The sequence below is a fragment of the Carya illinoinensis genome, chromosome 12 (genome assembly GCF_018687715.1).
Source record: "Carya illinoinensis cultivar Pawnee chromosome 12, C.illinoinensisPawnee_v1, whole genome shotgun sequence".
Classification (NCBI taxonomy): domain Eukaryota; kingdom Viridiplantae; phylum Streptophyta; class Magnoliopsida; order Fagales; family Juglandaceae; genus Carya; species Carya illinoinensis.
Genome location: NC_056763.1, coordinates 19483508 through 19500630, shown reverse-complemented (window position 1 = coordinate 19500630; position 17123 = coordinate 19483508). Strand labels below are relative to the sequence as shown.

Below are 17123 nucleotides of genomic sequence, written 5' to 3'. Positions count from 1 at the left end.
GCAATTTTGAAATAGTTAGTTCCTTTGTTCTCTTCTTATCTGGGTTCTAATTCTCCACAGTATTGAAGCAATTAATCGGGACAGGAAGCTTTTTCTAGTTTCATTGTACTTCCTTATCTGGGGTGAAGCTGCAAATGTCCGTTTCCTTCCTGAATGCATTTGCTATATATTCCACCATGTAAGCCTCTATCAATGGTCTCATAATCTTTTGACCTTTTGTTCTGCTATCATCCTCTGTTCTATTTTAATCTAAGGAAATTTGTCTCTTGGGCAGTCAACTTTTTGTGTTGTAATTGTGTTATGAAAGTCATCCTGTGGAATCAGAACTCCTTTTCTGTACTGAATAATAATTGATTATCATAGAAATGCAAGTTTGTCTTCTGTATGAAATAATGAGTTTTAGTTTCTAAACGTTAGCGTGAAAAGTCATTCTAAAATGAGTTGGCTTCAACCATAAGTGGAAATGAGTCACTATGATGATGATATGGGTGAGTCTAGACTGATTCTTATACGTGTAAGATTGTTGCCAGATAATTGTCCAAAACATTTATGAGAATAGTTCTTTCTTTCGGTATGTTTTTTTAGTTTTATGACCATCTTAATTCAAAGAGAAGTTTGCAAGAAATTTAATAATATTAGTTTTATGTTTTAACTATAGTAATGAAAAGTTAAATCAAATTGTGTTCCTTCAGATGGCAAGAGAGTTAGATGCAATATTGGATCATGGAGAAGCTAATCGTGCTGCCAGTTGTAGAACTGAAAGTGGTGTGTCCTTCCTTGAGCAAATTATTTGCCCTATCTATGAGACAATGGCAGCGGTAAGTGGATCTTTGTTATATTCATATGGCTTTGAATATAACTTGGGAGGTTATGTTATCCATCAAAGTGTATACCTGTGAAGGAAGCTTTTCCTTTGTTAATCTTTGGAGAGCAGATTCTGAAGCCTGCCCCAAGATAGTCTCTCTGTCTTGCAGAAATTTGGTTTTGGCTTTTCTTTAAAGTATTGGACTTTTTGTTAGAATCTCGCAATCAAAACAAATGTTTAATTTTCATTTTCATTTTTGCAACAAATTATGCTTGGGGGAAGTTAGTCATTAATATGTCATCATCTTTGGTTATTGGCATCATACATGTAAGCTCGATCAATGTCCTCTCCCAAGGTTAGTAATGTGGCTGTACCTTTCCTGTCATTTGTTAGCTCTGTCCGCCTCGAGTTAGGTACGTAAAATGTGAATAAAGGTCTATCGTGGCATTTTTCTTCAAAAACTGAACTAAGAGGTTCACCCTCTGGTGTTTCCCCTAGACACCTTTGTAACCTCAAATTGGCTAGTATACATGATGATAAAGTATGTGGATTTCATTGAGTTAGCATTGTCCTTGCTAAACAACTTCCCTTTTTTGACAGCAGATCCCCTATCTCAAACAATTGGGAGATACCTTACTGATGAGATTTATCATTTTTCTGTTGCTCTTCTTTCTTGAGTTGGTTATAGATTTTAGGTTTCTTTAAGGTTCTATTTGGATGTTGAGCTGAATTGAGATGGGTTGAGTTCTTTATGAATGGTAGTGAGTTGAGATGATGAAGTGAGTGTGTTGGGACCCACCTAAGATGAGTTTAGATGTATTTGGATGTTAAGATGAGTTTAGATATATTAATGGGAAGTTGAAAAAGGTTGTGAGTCTCACGTGTAAAGAGGTGTTAAGTTGAAAAAGGTTGTGGGTCTCACATGTAAAGAGATGTTAAGTTGAAAAAGGTTGTAGGTCTCATGTGTAAAGATGTATTAAGTTGAAAAAGGTTGTGGGTCCTACGTGTAAAGAAGTTTTGAGTTGAAACGAGTTTAGTGATTTGAGAGTTGAGTGTTTGGATGTTAGACTCAGCTTAAAATTAGACTAAACTAAGTTGATCTTAGTTTAGTCTAAGTTCCAAAAGGGGCCTAAGTGCCCCTGGCTTTGAAAAAGTTGATGAATGGTTGGTTTGTCATGCCCGGGTTAGGAAGGTTTACTTCATCCAGAACGTTTTGGAAATTCTATGCATGAATCAGAGAAATAGAAGTAGTGTATTGTTTTCTATGGTTAAAGGATCTAAGGATGTTGTTTTGTAGTATTATTGATGTGATGTCTTCCTGTTTTCTCTCTTGTTTTTATTTCAAAGGAGATTTTAAAAGTCATATACTTGTTTTCATTTAATATCTACTTCCAATTGTTTTAGCAAGTATTTATGATATGCTTTTATTAATATACAGGAAACTGTTAGAAATGATGATGGGAAAGCTGCACATTCAGCATGGCGGAATTATGATGACTTCAATGAATATTTTTGGTTTGCTTTTCTCAAATATCTGTATTTTTCAGATTTGTTTCATAGACTTTGAAGTATTCCTTTCATACCGTCTTATGTACATTTTGTATGTAGGTCATCTGCTTGCTTTGAGTTAAGCTGGCCAATGAAGAAGGATTCATCGTTCTTTTTGAAGCCTAAAAGTAAAAGCTCGAAAAGGGTTAGTTTGGATGATGGGTTGTGGCCAAAATTTACCATTGTTTGTATATTCCATTACTCATAATTTTTGAAACCCAAACAAGAAATATCATTGGTCAAAATTAATCATGTTTTGTATATTCCATTACTCAAATTCGGAAAACTGAAACAGCCAAGTATTTGTTATCCAAGTTTAAAATGAAGTGTGGTGTACCGTGTGGGGGATGGTATTTAATGGGATTACGAGTTGTCTGATATGCCTACCTCACTGAAATTTGATTAAAACCAAACTTGGCTTGGCTACACATCCGTACAAGGGTGTTGGTAATTGGTAAATTGTGTGATGATAACAATTACAAAACATAGATACTCAGAGAAAAAGGCAATAAAGTAAGGTCTTCCTATCATCATTCTGCTCGTGTTAAATGTTTATATTCTCTAATCATTTACCTCCTTTTGTCCAGTGTACATGGGCTATGCCTATTTTCATTAACATAATCCTCTTAACTTACAAAAAATATATATATATATATATTTACTTCCTTTCGCTTAACTTCTGTTCATTTTTTTCATTTTTAACCTCAAACTGGCAGACTGGTAAAAGCACCTTTGTTGAGCATCGGACGTTTCTTCACTTGTACCGAAGTTTTCATCGTCTCTGGATTTTTTTGGCTTTAATGTTCCAGGTTACTGTTGTGCTTCCAAGCAGTACTATGTTGATTTTGAGTGAAACTTGTTCATTGTTAAGACAACAGATGCTTATTTTCTCATTAATTACAGGTTTTGACAATTATAGCCTTCAACAATGGACACATCGATTTGGATACTTTCAAGATAATACTCAGCATTGGGCCCTCATTTGCAATCATGAACTTTATAGAAAGTATGTTGTTTGCGTCTTTGCAGAATTTTGTGACCATTTCTCATAAATAAATGCCAAATCTCACCATATTTACACTTGTTTGCCTTCTGTTCATTGGGTCATGTGCTGCTTGCATAGGTTGTTTAGATGCCTTGCTTATGTTTGGGGCTTACACCACAGCAAGAGGCATGGCTATCTCAAGGCTGGTTATTAGGTTTTTCTGGTGTGGCTTGAGCTCTGTTGTGGTAACATATATTTACCTGTGAGTTTGCAATGTGCTTTTATGTTGTCAGCTACCAAACTGTCTTAACTTTACTTGTGACTATATATTGATAATTGTGTTTATGAATGGTTGCAAACTCTCAGGAAGGTTCTGCAGGAAAGAAATGACCGTAATTCAAATAATTCTTTCTATTTCCGGATATACATTCTTGGTGTGGGCATTTATGCAGCATTACGTCTGGTCTTTGCCTTTTTACTGAAAGTTCCAGCATGTCACACTCTGTCTGAAATGTCTGATCAGTCGTTCTTTCAGTTTTTTAAGTGGATTTATCAGGTTAGTTCTGTTCAATATGTATTGTATAGAATAATGTCCAATTAGTATGTAGAGGATATGACTGATGGAATGATCTGCTTCTTAATCTGCATATTTCAGGAGAGATACTATGTTGGACGTGGTCTTTTTGAGAGGATGGGTGATTATTGCAGGTTTGCTTTGTAGTAAAGAAATTTCAGAATTGGTTTCTTAAAACTTGTTTTACGTTTTCATTTTGAGATAATACTAAACTGCTTTTAGTAAGTATATGATAAATTGTTTTTTCTAAGGGTTCTCTCCTAAATCAAACATTTGATATTAACCATATTTTACATTGTTGGGGAGTGTTATTCAGATTATTAAAGGACACACGCTTTCATTATGATCTTACCATGGTGAGTGGTAGATGTGTATTGCTTGCTTGTAAGATTTCTAATCACCCTGGAATTGCAGGTATGTGCTCTATTGGCTGGTGATCTTGACATGCAAATTCATATTTGCATACTTTCTCCAGGCAATCATCATTTCCTAATATTTCCTTTCATAGTTAATTCATATCTGACTATATTATGATATGTAGGAATACATTTTCATTACGCACATATCCTTAGTTAATCTGTACTACTATGACAGATCAAACCTCTTGTGAAACCCACCAATATTATTATAAAGCTTCAGTCTTTGGATTACTCATGGCATGATTTGATCTCAAAGAGTAAGTTCATTGCTCATTTACTTTTTCTGACCTCTTCTTTTTTTAGTCACTTTGTTTTTGTTTGCACTGAGTTTCTCAAATTTGGGTCCATGTTACATTATCTGGTAGTATGTCTCTGTGGTGTTAAATTTAAATTCAGGAATGTGTTAAAGGATTAGTCATGCACATAGAGGCGAATTTCTGTACGAAGCCAATTATTTTTATGATAAGTAATTGAGATGTTATTGATGAAAGCAAAGGGCATATGATATGTTCATGGGACGGATGCAAAAGAGACGGATAGGATTATCAAGATATACAAGAAGTCATGTGCATTTAGTCCATTAATATCTATTGCAATTGCCCAAAGGAAAAAGTGTTGAAGAAGGAGACTTTAAGTTCATCCATTGTCCACTCGCTAAGATGAAATCTGTGTGATGCCAACTATAATGTGATCATGCCACTGGCTGAACAATATGCTTCTGGAAAAGATTGAGATATATCAATTAAGCAAGGGTTATCAACCTCTCTGGAGACTACGTATTAAAAAAAAAATCAACCTCTCTGGAGACGGTAAAAGATCTCAACATCAACCTTCATGATGATGGTTGAGATGTTATATTTTAGGATGCTTTGGAAAGTTGCCTCACAAAACATGGAAATTGTGTGAAAATTTGAAATTTTCAACAAGTCTTCATTAGATGTAAATGGAGACTATCATATAATTTCAAGTCTAAAGTAGCATTATCATTGGATGTGAATGATGGATGTAAAATAGATAGGATGCCACCAATAGTTTTGTTGATGCTTGGTTTTTTAGTTCAAAGCATTAGGGTGAATATGATTCCAACAGTATGTGCCTTCTTTTAAAGGCCCCAAGACTCTGGGAAAAAGGTCAAAGATCTCTTCCTGTAGGATCTCTTCCGCGTACATGGGCTATGCCCATCATTCTAATCAATAAAATTCTAGTTTGCTGATTAAAAGAAAGAAATGTTCTTTCATAGACCAACTCCATACAATCCGGTTACCTCATTGGAACACTCCCTGCCCCTTGAAGTACCCTTAATCAGCACCTAGTACCAATTGTAAACTCTTTCACATTTGTGTAGTGCCATAAGAAGAGATCAATTGAAGAGGCATCGTTTGGTTACATAGATGAGATGAGATAAAATAAAAGTTGAAAGTTGAATAAAATATTGTTAGAATATAATTTTTTAATATATATTTTTTTGGCATTTGAAAAAGTTGAATTGTTTATTATATTTTGTGTGGGAGTTTGGGAAAGTTGTAATGATTATATGAGATATCTCATCTCATCTACCAAACCAAACCAGGCAATCCAAACCCCCAAGCCTCCTACAAAACTGGCAAGCAAACCTTCGACCATTGTACCAAGTGAAACTTAATTCCTCGCCGAAACCACTCCACAAGAATCTGTTTGTAGCTTCTCTATTGGTGTTAGAACTATCAAAAAGCGACCAAAAGGTCCAATGGGTTCTAATGCCATTTGCACTGAATCTATGTTGCTTACTATGGTGTTGAATCTATTTATTATTTCAAGAGCCGTGTACTTAACCTCAACATTGTGATATAATACTAGAAGCCTGTAGAATGCTTGCTGTTGCACTAGTACCAGATGCTAGATCATTATATTATGACATATCAATGTTTCCACTATATCGATTGATCTGCCAAATCTTCCTCTGTTCATTTCGTGTGGAAATCATGCATAGATTTGATTATATTTCGTTTTTCTTTCCTTTTCGTCTGCCCATGTTCCCTTTCCGTCCCATGTTATTTCGGTACTTGGGTTGTGTCCCTCTTTGTGTTGATGTTGATGTTTTCTGGTCACAAGAAAAAGATTCATCTATTTGAGCTGTCTTATCCTGTTATGCCTCTCTCGGTAAGACATTTTTTTAGGTTTATCAATGTGCTCCTTGTAGATTCTTAGACCTTAGATTGACTGTGGGCATTCCATACCAATATTATTCTCTTGAGTGGTGAGCTTATGTAAATTTGAAAAAAATGGGTAACTATGAACTCATTCTTTTATGTTGAAATAGAAAATTTCTGGTTGATGCTGTAACTGAAACAGCTGCTATTTGCTACTGACTTATGTTTGTTATTTTGACAGACAATAATAATGCCTTGACTGTAGCTTGTCTATGGGCTCCTGTTGTGGCTGTGAGTATTCTTTATCTTTGGTTCCATTGTTTCAATATCAGATAGGAATTCAATGTCTGGTTGCTAGCTGAATGTTGTATTAAGAAAGGCAATACCCTTGGGGTTATGGTAGCTGGCTTTAGATGTTGGTCAAAACAACTGTATAGTGTTTTTATAAGTAAAAGTAAAACTTTATTAATAGAAAAAGGTATAGCCCAAGTGCACAGGTAGTATACACAGAATATGCCTAATTACCACTAAGCACTAGTGATGGATACAAGCAAATTATGAAAACTGTCCTTATTACAAATTATGACCGAAGCCCAATAGAAGTGTGTTAAAAAAGGCCTTTCAGCTCATCCAAGGAACGCTCTTGGTCTTCAAAACACCTATTATTTCTGTCCATCCACAAACACAAGTGCATAGTGATTTGACCTGTCAAGGTCTATATCAATAGTATTGAGCCTGAGACACCCACACCCTGGTCTGGCTTAGGCATAGGGATTTTCTTAGTTACTATTATGATCAAATTGGAAACCTTTAAGCCTAGGTTATTCTAGTTCCATCAGTATGCACATTGTATATCTACTCGGCCATATCTCAATTTCTAAATATTTTCTCGTTTTCAGATCTATCTCATGGACCTTCACATCTGGTACACTCTTTTGTCAGCAATTGTTGGTGGTGTAAAGGGTGCGCAAGCTCGCTTAGGCGAGGTATCTATTTTTACTGTTGTTGTTGCTGTTGTTTTTTTTAATGGCCACACTCTAAATATTCATTTATAATGAGGTAGTTTTTATTCCCCTTTCTTCAGAAACCTTACATTGTCAATTGCTTATTACTGATTTATGTCAGATACGTTCTATTGAAATGGTGCATAAACGTTTCGAGAGCTTCCCTGAAGCCTTTGCCAAGAATCTTGTCTCACCAGAAACTAGAAGGTAGGTTTCAATTCATTATTTTTAAAACTATGTGTAAATGGCAATCATGGTGCAAGGAAGGTTGGATGTAATCGACTTTTGTTGAATATTTTTTATAATTGGTAGATTTGTTATAGCGGTATAAAGTGTGGATATGTTTTGAAAATGTTATTGAACTTAGAGATGGTATTTTGAATTCCTACTGTCATGGTCCAAATCTTTACACTCGCATGCACACACACACACACACACACACACACACACACACACACACACAAACACACATATGGGTATGTCTTTTAAATATATGTATAGAGAACATATGGTAATACAATTCTAATACTTGGCACCATGTATATTCTTATATATGGTAATACATTTCTCATCTTTTACTTGAAACTTGATTTTGTTGTTAGAGAGAGAACTGATTCTATAATGAATGTAGGGGTGTCAAATCGTGTTAACGGGTCGTGTCAAGGTGTATATTATAACATTTGGATAAATCCGAGCCTGACCCGTTAAGCTTATCGTGTTAAAATATCAAACCCTAATACGACCCATTAACATAATGAGTCGTGTCAACCCATTTATGTAAATAGATTGAATAGACCCGAAATTAATTAATTTGACTTGATTAAATTTAATATAATTTTATATAAATGTTAAAATCACAATATCTATAAAAATTATAAAACTAACTACAAGTCCAAAATTACAATCCAAACAGTAAAAATATCGAAATTAAAATTATAAAAATGTTACTTTTAGGTATAAGGGTATAATTGTAATTTTAACTTTCTTAACGGGTTATAACGTGTCAAAACGGGTTGACCCATTATCAACCCGTTAAACAATCATGTCTTAACGGGTCAATTAGTTTTGACCTAAACCCGTTAAGACTAATCCAAACCTGCTATTATCGTGTTGTGTTCATGTTGGGTTAACGGATTGTGTCACACATTGCCACCCCTAAATGAATGTGATTTTTTTTATTAATTAATAGGAGAATTTTGTTCGAAATAAATAGGCATAGCCCAAGTACACATGAGCTATACAAGAGAATACACCTAAATACAACCTAGAACAAGAAACGAATAAAACAAATCATGAAAATGATCTCCAATCAATACAAATGCCTTCAAAGCACCTCCCATTCCTCTCCAACTATAAGCACCACATCAAGCACAAGGGGATCATCTTCCACATGCTTACACTACATTGTCTCCCCACGAAACCTTGCCAACATGCAAAAAAGACCACTACATGCTTAGGCATCACCCAAGCAATACTCGTCCTACCGAAGATCTCATTCCACAAAGTCTTAAGGGATGCTTGGGGAATGAGTTGAGACGAGAAATTCATGAATAATAGTAAAATGGTATGAGTTATGATGTTTTATTGGGTTTTGGGAAAGGAGAGAAAAAGTTGAATAACAATATTATAAAGTTAAAATATTGTTAGAACATAATTTTTTTATATTATATTTTTTTTGGGATTTGAAAAAGTTTGAATTGTTTTTTCTGTTTTGTTTGGATGTTTGGAAAAATTGTAATGATTAGATAAAAAGTTGAATATTTGAAATTGAATAGTGTTTGTGTTTGAGTGATGTTTGGGAATGAAATGAGATGAGATGGGATGAGATGGAAATCTCTTCCCCTTAGCCACCTCAAATGAAGAAAAAGATGGTCAACAGATTCACCATCTTTCTTATGCATAAAACACCAATCTACTACAATGGTCCTCGTTTTCTCATGTTATCCGTGGTCAAAAGTTTTCCAAGAGACACCAACCAACAGAAAAATGCTACCTTACTAGGCACTATAGATCTCCAAGTGCATTTCCAGGGGTAATGTTTGACACAATGACAGGTTAACGCCTATAAAAGGTGCTAACCGAAAATCTGGAATTTTCAGCATGCAACCACAGCAGACTATCCTCCCTTCCTTGAGCAATCTTCATATCATATAATCTTCCATAAAAATCAGAGACTACATTTACTTTCCAATCATGCACATCTCTATTAAATTCCACATTCCAATGAAGATTATTTTTTAAAAAAATAAAAGGAATCAGCCACTGCAACACCTTGATCCCTAGCAATCCTAAAAAGATTGGGATAAACATACTTAAGAGCTGAATCTGCACACCAAATATTATGCCAAAAATTAATTTCTGTCCCATCCCCCACTTTGTATCTAATATGTTTGACAAATTCCCCCCATCCCATCTAAATGGACTTCCACAAATCCACCCCATATGCTCCTCTTACTTCATTAGAACACCAACTCCTCCACATCCTCCCTTATTTAACATCCACAATATTTCTCCACAATGCATTCCTCTCAATGTGATACTTCCAAAGCCATTTCCCAAGAAGAGCTTTGTTAAAGAACCTCAAATTTCGCACCCCCAAACCTCCACAAGAGACCGGGGAACAAACCTTATTCCAACTAACCAAGTGAAACTTTCTTTCCTCCCCATTACCATGCCACAAGAAATTCCAAAATATCCTCTCTATTCTATTTGCCATCCCTGCAGGCAAAGGGAAAAGAGAAAGGAAATATATAGGAAGATTAGACAACGTGCTCTTTATTAAGGTAACTCTTCCCCCTTTTGACAAGTATAACGTCTTCCAACCAGTTAACCTCTTCTCAATCTTCTCTATCATCCCGTCCCAAATTGTAATAGATTTGTGAGGAGCACCCAAAGGAAGACCAAGGTATCTCATAGGTAACGAAGATACCTTACACCCCAAAATATTAGCTAGATCCAAAATATTCATAATTGTACTCTCTGGAACAATTTCAGACTTAGATAAGTTAATTCTAAGCCCATAAACAGCTTCAAAACATAACAAAAGGGCTCTCAAAGAGCAGAGATGATCCTGATTGGTCTCGCTAAAAATTAAAGTGTCATCTGCGAAAAGATGTGAGACTATAATGCTGCACAAGACTCATCTCTCACCAAGAAACCAGACAAAAAACTCCCTTCCACCACCGCTTCAATCATTCGACTCAAAGCATCCATAACGAATACAAAAAGTAAAGGAGACAAAGGATCCCCTCGTCTCAATCCACGGGAACTATTGAAAAAGCCGACTGGAGTGCCATTCACCAAAATAGAGAATCTAGCTATTGAAATACAATGCTTTATCCACGAACACCACTTCTCACCAAAACCGTATCTCCCAAGTAAGTAGAAGAGAAACTCCCAATTAACATGATCATATGCCTTTTCCATGTTCAATTTAACTAAAATTCCTGATTTGCCCATTCTTATTCTACTTTCCAAACATTTGTTGGCTATTAAAGCTGAATCAAGGATTTGTCTTCCCCTCTCAAATGCATTATGAGACTTCATAATAATCTTATCCATCACCACACTCATGCGATTTGCTAGCACTTTGGAAATGATCTTGTATACCCCATTTACCAAGCTAATAGGTTGAAAATCCCTCATTTCCACAACTCCCGCATTTTTAGGAATGAGTGCAATAAATGTAGCATTGATACTTTTCTCAAATTTCATAAACGAATGAAATTCGAGAAAAACTTTCATAATATCTTCACGCACAATGTCCCAACAAGCTTGAAAGAAAGCTGTAGAAAAACCGTCTGGGCCCGGAGCCTTATCCCTTGCCTTGCCTCTAACCACATCAATTACTTCATCTTCTTCGAAGGTTCTTTCCAACCACTCCGCACTCAATTGATCAATGGACTGAAAAACCAGTTCATCTAACTTTGGTCTCCACATGTATTCTTCCCGAAAAAGCTTCTCATAATAATTCATAATATGATCCTTAATGGCCACATGATCTGAAAGAATGTTATCACCTACATGAAGAATCTCAATAGCATTATTTCTATGATGGGATTTCGCCATTTGGTATTACTATTTTTCCTCTCTCCAAATCCTCTCCTTACACTTTTGAGATGAGTAGTTTGTTCTAGTGACTCCTTGCCGGAATCAGTTCCTATTAGTCTCTACTTTCATCATTCTGTTTTATATTTTGGAATGGGTTTCCTTAAGCATCTTTTAATAGAGACAAAGGTCTTTGTTTTGTCAATGGAGGGAGGAAGCCATTGTCGCATCATAGATAGGGGTAGGAGGGTTACCAAAGAGTTAATGCTCAATCTGGCCAGTGCTCGTTGGCTAGTGAACATAGTAGAAGAATGTCTATTTTCAGGGGGAAGGAAGGTTTTTTTATAAGACCTATCGGGATGGAGCCAAAGCTCTGTTTGCTCATAGGCACTCTAATGTGTACGGGCCTTTTTTTGAAGTCATAGATTATGGTGGTGGCACCGGTGGTCGAGGTTTGTTAGCGATCCCGGAAGGAGTGGAAGGAAAGGGTTGGAAGATCCTTTTGAGGGAGTTGATGAATACTTTGTCAAGGAGTTTTTTGGTTAAGTAGATTCCAGCTTTGATCCCTCGGCTGGACAAAGAAGAAGGCAAGGGGCAGGAGAAGGAGAAGGAGAGTCTGTCATATGCAGAGGCGGCGTTGGGTGGTGAGGGGAGAACAATATAAGTGTTTGTAAAAAATAAAAAGGAGTGCATGGCAGGGGAACACTTAGGTGTATATGCAGAGAAAGTTGACAGAATTGTTGTACCAGAAATGGGGAGTGGGTCACTGTCCAACGTTTGCATAGAGGAAAGTAAGTTGTAGAAGGCTCTCTTTTGTTTGAAAGAGGAAGTTACCGGGTTGAAGGAGGAACTGAATTCACTTAGGAAGGAACTAGAATTTTTGAGCTCCCGTATTGATAAAGGCTTGGCTTTGGGCCTGAGCCTGGGCCAAGGCCATGTCTCTCCTATTGGGCTGAAACTCCCCAGGCAAGTAATTGGAAAGGCTAATGTGGGGATGGGCTGGAGAGGCTCAAGTCGTATGGGTTGGAAGAGAAAACAGTTTGGGCCCTGTTTTGAGAAGGGCTCGTCCTCTGGGCTAGTCCCAGATGTTGTTAGGCCTGAGGCCCCTCCCCTGGTCGAAAGGCCTGAGAGCCTATCCATTGAAGGCTCAACCCCGACGTGTGGGCTGGTGTCCATGCCTGGGCGCACGACGATGGCAACCTTTCGACGACCCACTTGACGAAAACCCAAGTGACGGAAACCTAGAACTGCTTTGGTTCTTTGCAAACCCATAACTGCTTGATGGAGCACGCTTAGCTTCTGGGTGGGTTGTCCCTCCCTTGCGGTGGCACAAATTGGATGGTCGGCATGCTCTGGCCCACCTCTTGACTTCCTGGTGACCAAGACAGATCTCCTGGCGTTGCATGAAACCACCGTTCTTTCGCAAACCCAGAATTGCTCAATGGAGCATGGGGAACTTATGGGTGGGCTGGCACAGACTGGGTCTTCGGCATGCTCTGGCCCACCTCTCGACTTCCTGGTGACCAAGACAGATCTCCTAGCGTTGCATGAAATCACTGTTCTTTCGCAAACCCGGAATTGCTCAATGGAGCACGGAGAGCTTATGGGTGGGCTGTGCCCCCTTGCGGTGGCACAGATTGGGTCGCTGTCATGCTTTGGCCCACCTTCCAACTTTCTGGCAGTGAAGACAGACCTCTCGGTGTGGACACAAAGTAGTTCAATGGCCATGAATGCAGATTTGGCTGGGCTTTCAGGGTGCTTGAAGGCACAGATAGTGCCACCGGCGCCTTCTGGGTTGCTTCTTGTCTCCATGGTGGCCAAGGCAGTGGTCCAGGTGTTGGAACATGCTGGTTTTCGAGGTTTGGAGACGATATAGGAGCCTAGTGTTTTCAAACACTCTAGTTCTTTGGTTTTGTTTGCGGCTAACAGGGATGGGGAGGATGATCCTACTCCTCTCAACTCCTTTCATCCCAACGTGTTAGGTTGGGTTATTTAGAGAGCGATGGACATTAAGCATATGGTAGGGATTTCTTATGGGGATTTTGAAGCTGAATTTATGACCCAACTTACAGCCGTAGAGGTTGTGAATGCCCAATCTAAATCCAGTCAATCCTTGGCTTCGGTCAAAAAAAGGGAAAGAGAACTCGAAAGGCTAAAATGGGCAATGAAAGAGGATGGGGGAGAGAAGAGCTCTAAATGGGAGCGTTGTAAGGGGAGGGGTAAAATGGTTGTCCCATGAAGCCAAAAATATTATCATGGAACATTAGGGGGCTGCATGATCCTAATAAGCAGCTCCAAGTCAGAAATTTAGTTCGCCAATGGAAGGGGGATATCATATGTTTACAAGAGACTAAGTTGGATGCTAATACAAGTCAAATAGTTTGCAGCCTATGGAGAGGGCCACATGTCGGGTGGTCTTATCTACCATCCAAAGGAGCTTTTGGGGGAGTTGTAATTATGTTTGACACAAGGGTGGTGGAAAGGGTGGAGGAGTGTGTGGGTGATTTTACGATCGCATGCTCTTTTGTTAATCTAGAAGACGGCTTCAAATGGGCATTTGCTTGTGTTTATAACCCAAATATTGATTCAGAGAGAAGGTTATTGTGGGAAGAACTGGCGGGAGTCCTTAGTTGGTGAGAGTTACCAAGTTGCATTGAGGGAGATTATAACATATCTTGCTTCCGAAGCGAAAGGTCGGGTGTATCTCACATCTCTCTAGCCATGAGAGATTTTTCTGACTTTATTTCATAATAGATGCTCATGGACATTCCACCATCAGAAGGCACGTTTACCTGGTCTAACAACTGAGATTGTTCATCTTGGTCAATGATTGATAGATTGGGAGTCACACTTTCTGGTTGTAGCTCAAAGAAGGTTACCCCGTCTATGCTCCGATCACTTTCCCATCATTTTAGACTGCGGAGGCGTCCAAGAGGGTAGAAATTATTTTAAATTTGAGCGTATGTGGCTTAAAATTGAGGGTTTTGTAGACAGGGTCAGACAATGATGGACTTCCTACAGTTTCCAAGGCTCTCCAAGTTTTATTATGGAAAAAAAGTTGAAAGTGCTGAAACAGGACCTAAAGCAAAGGAATGAACAAGTTTTTGGCAATGTGTTTCAGCAGAGGCGTTCTCTTGTGGAGGAGCTACAGGGTTTGGAAGGTGAGGAGGAGGCCAAAACTCTTTCTAAACCCGAAAAAACTCGCAAGAGTCAGGTAGTTGCTAGACTTGAAAGGGTAACTTTGATGGAAGAGATTTCATGGAGATAGAAATCAAGGGTGCTTTGGCTTAAGGAGGGGAATAAGTGTATGAAATTCTTTCACAAGATGGTTAACTCTCCCAGGAGGAACAATGCTATTGATAGACTGATGGTAGATGGGGTAGTTTCTTCAGATCGGATGGTAATAAAAAATCACATTGAACAATACTATCAGCAACTCTTATCTTAAGTGCACAATTGGAGACCGAAAGTGGATAGTTTGTCTTTTTCAACATTAGACCAGCAGAGTGCAAGGTGGTTAGAGAGGCCATTCGTAGAAGAGGAAGTGTGCAGTGTTATCAGAGGTATGGCAAGTGATAAGGCTTCCGGTTCGGACGGGTTTACTTTCGGCTTCCTTCAAGCTTGTTGGGAGGTGGTCAAGGAAGATATTATGCAAGTCTTTCATGAATTTCATTCTAATGCTAGTTTTGAAAAGAGTGTCAATGCCATCTTCTTAGCCCTCATTCTAAAAAAGGTGGGATCTAGGGATGTGAGAGACTATTGCCCCATTAATCTTGTGAATGGGGGTGTACAAGACAAATCCTTAATTCGGTACTTATTGCAAATGAAGTTTTGGATAATCGCCTGAAGTCTAGAGAACCGGGGCTACTTTGCAAGTTAGATATGGAGAAAGCATATGATCATGTGAACTAGCAATTCCTACTTTACTTGGAAGATGTGGTTTTTGAGGGAAATGGCAAGAATGGATAGAATTTTGCATCTCTTAAGCCCGTTTATCTATCTTGGTAAATGGGTCGCCAGTGGATTTCTTCAACTACTCTTGCGGTCTGAGACAGGTAGGTCTGCTGTCTCCTCTACTTTTCTTATTTGTCATGGAAGCTCTCAGCAAGATGATTGAGGGCCTAGTGGACGGTGGGTTACTCCATGGTTTTTCGGTGGGGAATGGCAATCTCAACATTTCTCACTTGTTATTTGCTGATGAAAAGCTCATTTTTTGTGGTGCACACCTTGGTCATGTCCAAGCCTTGAGCGTGCTATTCTTTTTTTTGGCTGTTGCGTCAAGTTTGAGCATCAACCTTGCAAAGTTTGAACTAGTGCTAGTGGGGGCTGTCCACGATGTGGAGATTTTAGCTGCTACTTTGGGATGCAAGATATCTTTGCTTTCTATGAAGTATCTTGGCTTACCTTTGGGTGCCTCCTTTAAATCTGAAAGAATTTGGATTGATGTGGTTGAAAGGGTGGAGCGTAGATTGGCTGCTTGGAATAGGCTATACTTGTCGAAAGGCAGTAGGCTGACTTTGATTAAACGTGCACTTTCAAACTTACCCACCTACTTTTTGCCTTTGTTCTCGATTCCCACGAAGGTGGCTAACCACATTGAGAAGTTACAAAGCGATTTCTTATGGAGTGGACTGGGGGAAGAGTTCAAATTCCACTTGGTTAATTGGTCAATAGTTTGTACCCCAATTTCTGGGGGAGGTTTGGGGATTCGCCACTTGATGAAATTCAATCAAGCTCTTTTGGGTTAAGTGGTTGTGGAGGTACCAAAATGAAAGGGAGGCCTTACAAAATGTTATAGATTCATAGTTCGGGGAAGTTTGGGGAGGATGGTGCTTGAATGAGGTATGAGTCACTCATGGAGTGGGGTTGTGGAAAAATATTAGGAGTCTTTGGGAGATCTTTCAAGGACATATACATTTTTTTTTGGGGGCGATGGTTCTTGGGTCAGTTTTTGGTTTGATATGTGGTGTGGTAATCATTGTCTACGAGACACCTTCCTTACTATCTTTGCGCTTGATAGAGATAAGGGGGCAATGATCGCCGATCTTTTGGTCTTTTCAAGTGGCTCCCCTCAATGGAATATTGATTTCATTAGGACAGCCCAAGATTGGGAGTTGGAGTCTATTTCAGAGTTATTTGCGGCATTATATTCCGCAAATATTTTAGGGGGCACCGGAGACAAGATGCATTGGAGTCGTTCTAAGAAAGGTATTTTCTCTGTCAGTTCTTTTTATCAAGTGCTTACGAACTCCGGAATGCCTATATTCCTGTTGAAGAGCATGGCAGATGAAAGCTCCTTGAAAAGCAGTGCTTTTTGTTTGGACATCTTTGGACAAGATCCTCACTACAGATAATTTGAGGAAATGACGGGTAATTGTGCTAGATTGGTGTTGCATGTGTAAGAAGCATGGGGAGTCAATTAATCATTTGCTTTTACACTGTGAGGTGGCCAAAATCATGTGGGATGATTTTTTCTCAAGAGTCGGATTGTCTTGAGTTATGCCTTGTAGATTGGTGGATTTCCTCGCAAGCTGGAGAGGACTACACGACGATTCACTGATAGCGACAATTTGGAAATTGGGACCAATATGCATGTGTTGGTGCATTTGGAG

At 38.5% G+C, this 17123-nt stretch overlaps 1 protein-coding gene across 1 annotated transcript in view; it reads left to right on the top strand.

Moving 5' to 3' along the window:
* LOC122290241 (callose synthase 10) overlaps positions 1 to 17123 on the top strand; it is an 86453-nt gene that overhangs the window by 25825 nt on the left and 43505 nt on the right. The window contains exons 9-22 of the mRNA XM_043097842.1: positions 61 to 178; positions 693 to 818; positions 2244 to 2320; positions 2414 to 2498; positions 3070 to 3162; positions 3257 to 3359; positions 3477 to 3600; positions 3705 to 3894; positions 3994 to 4046; positions 4327 to 4387; positions 4507 to 4588; positions 6702 to 6751; positions 7360 to 7446; positions 7586 to 7671. Of these exons, the coding sequence (XP_042953776.1) occupies positions 61 to 178; positions 693 to 818; positions 2244 to 2320; positions 2414 to 2498; positions 3070 to 3162; positions 3257 to 3359; positions 3477 to 3600; positions 3705 to 3894; positions 3994 to 4046; positions 4327 to 4387; positions 4507 to 4588; positions 6702 to 6751; positions 7360 to 7446; positions 7586 to 7671 (1335 nt within the window). The remainder of the gene's footprint in view (positions 1 to 60; positions 179 to 692; positions 819 to 2243; positions 2321 to 2413; positions 2499 to 3069; positions 3163 to 3256; positions 3360 to 3476; positions 3601 to 3704; positions 3895 to 3993; positions 4047 to 4326; positions 4388 to 4506; positions 4589 to 6701; positions 6752 to 7359; positions 7447 to 7585; positions 7672 to 17123) is intronic.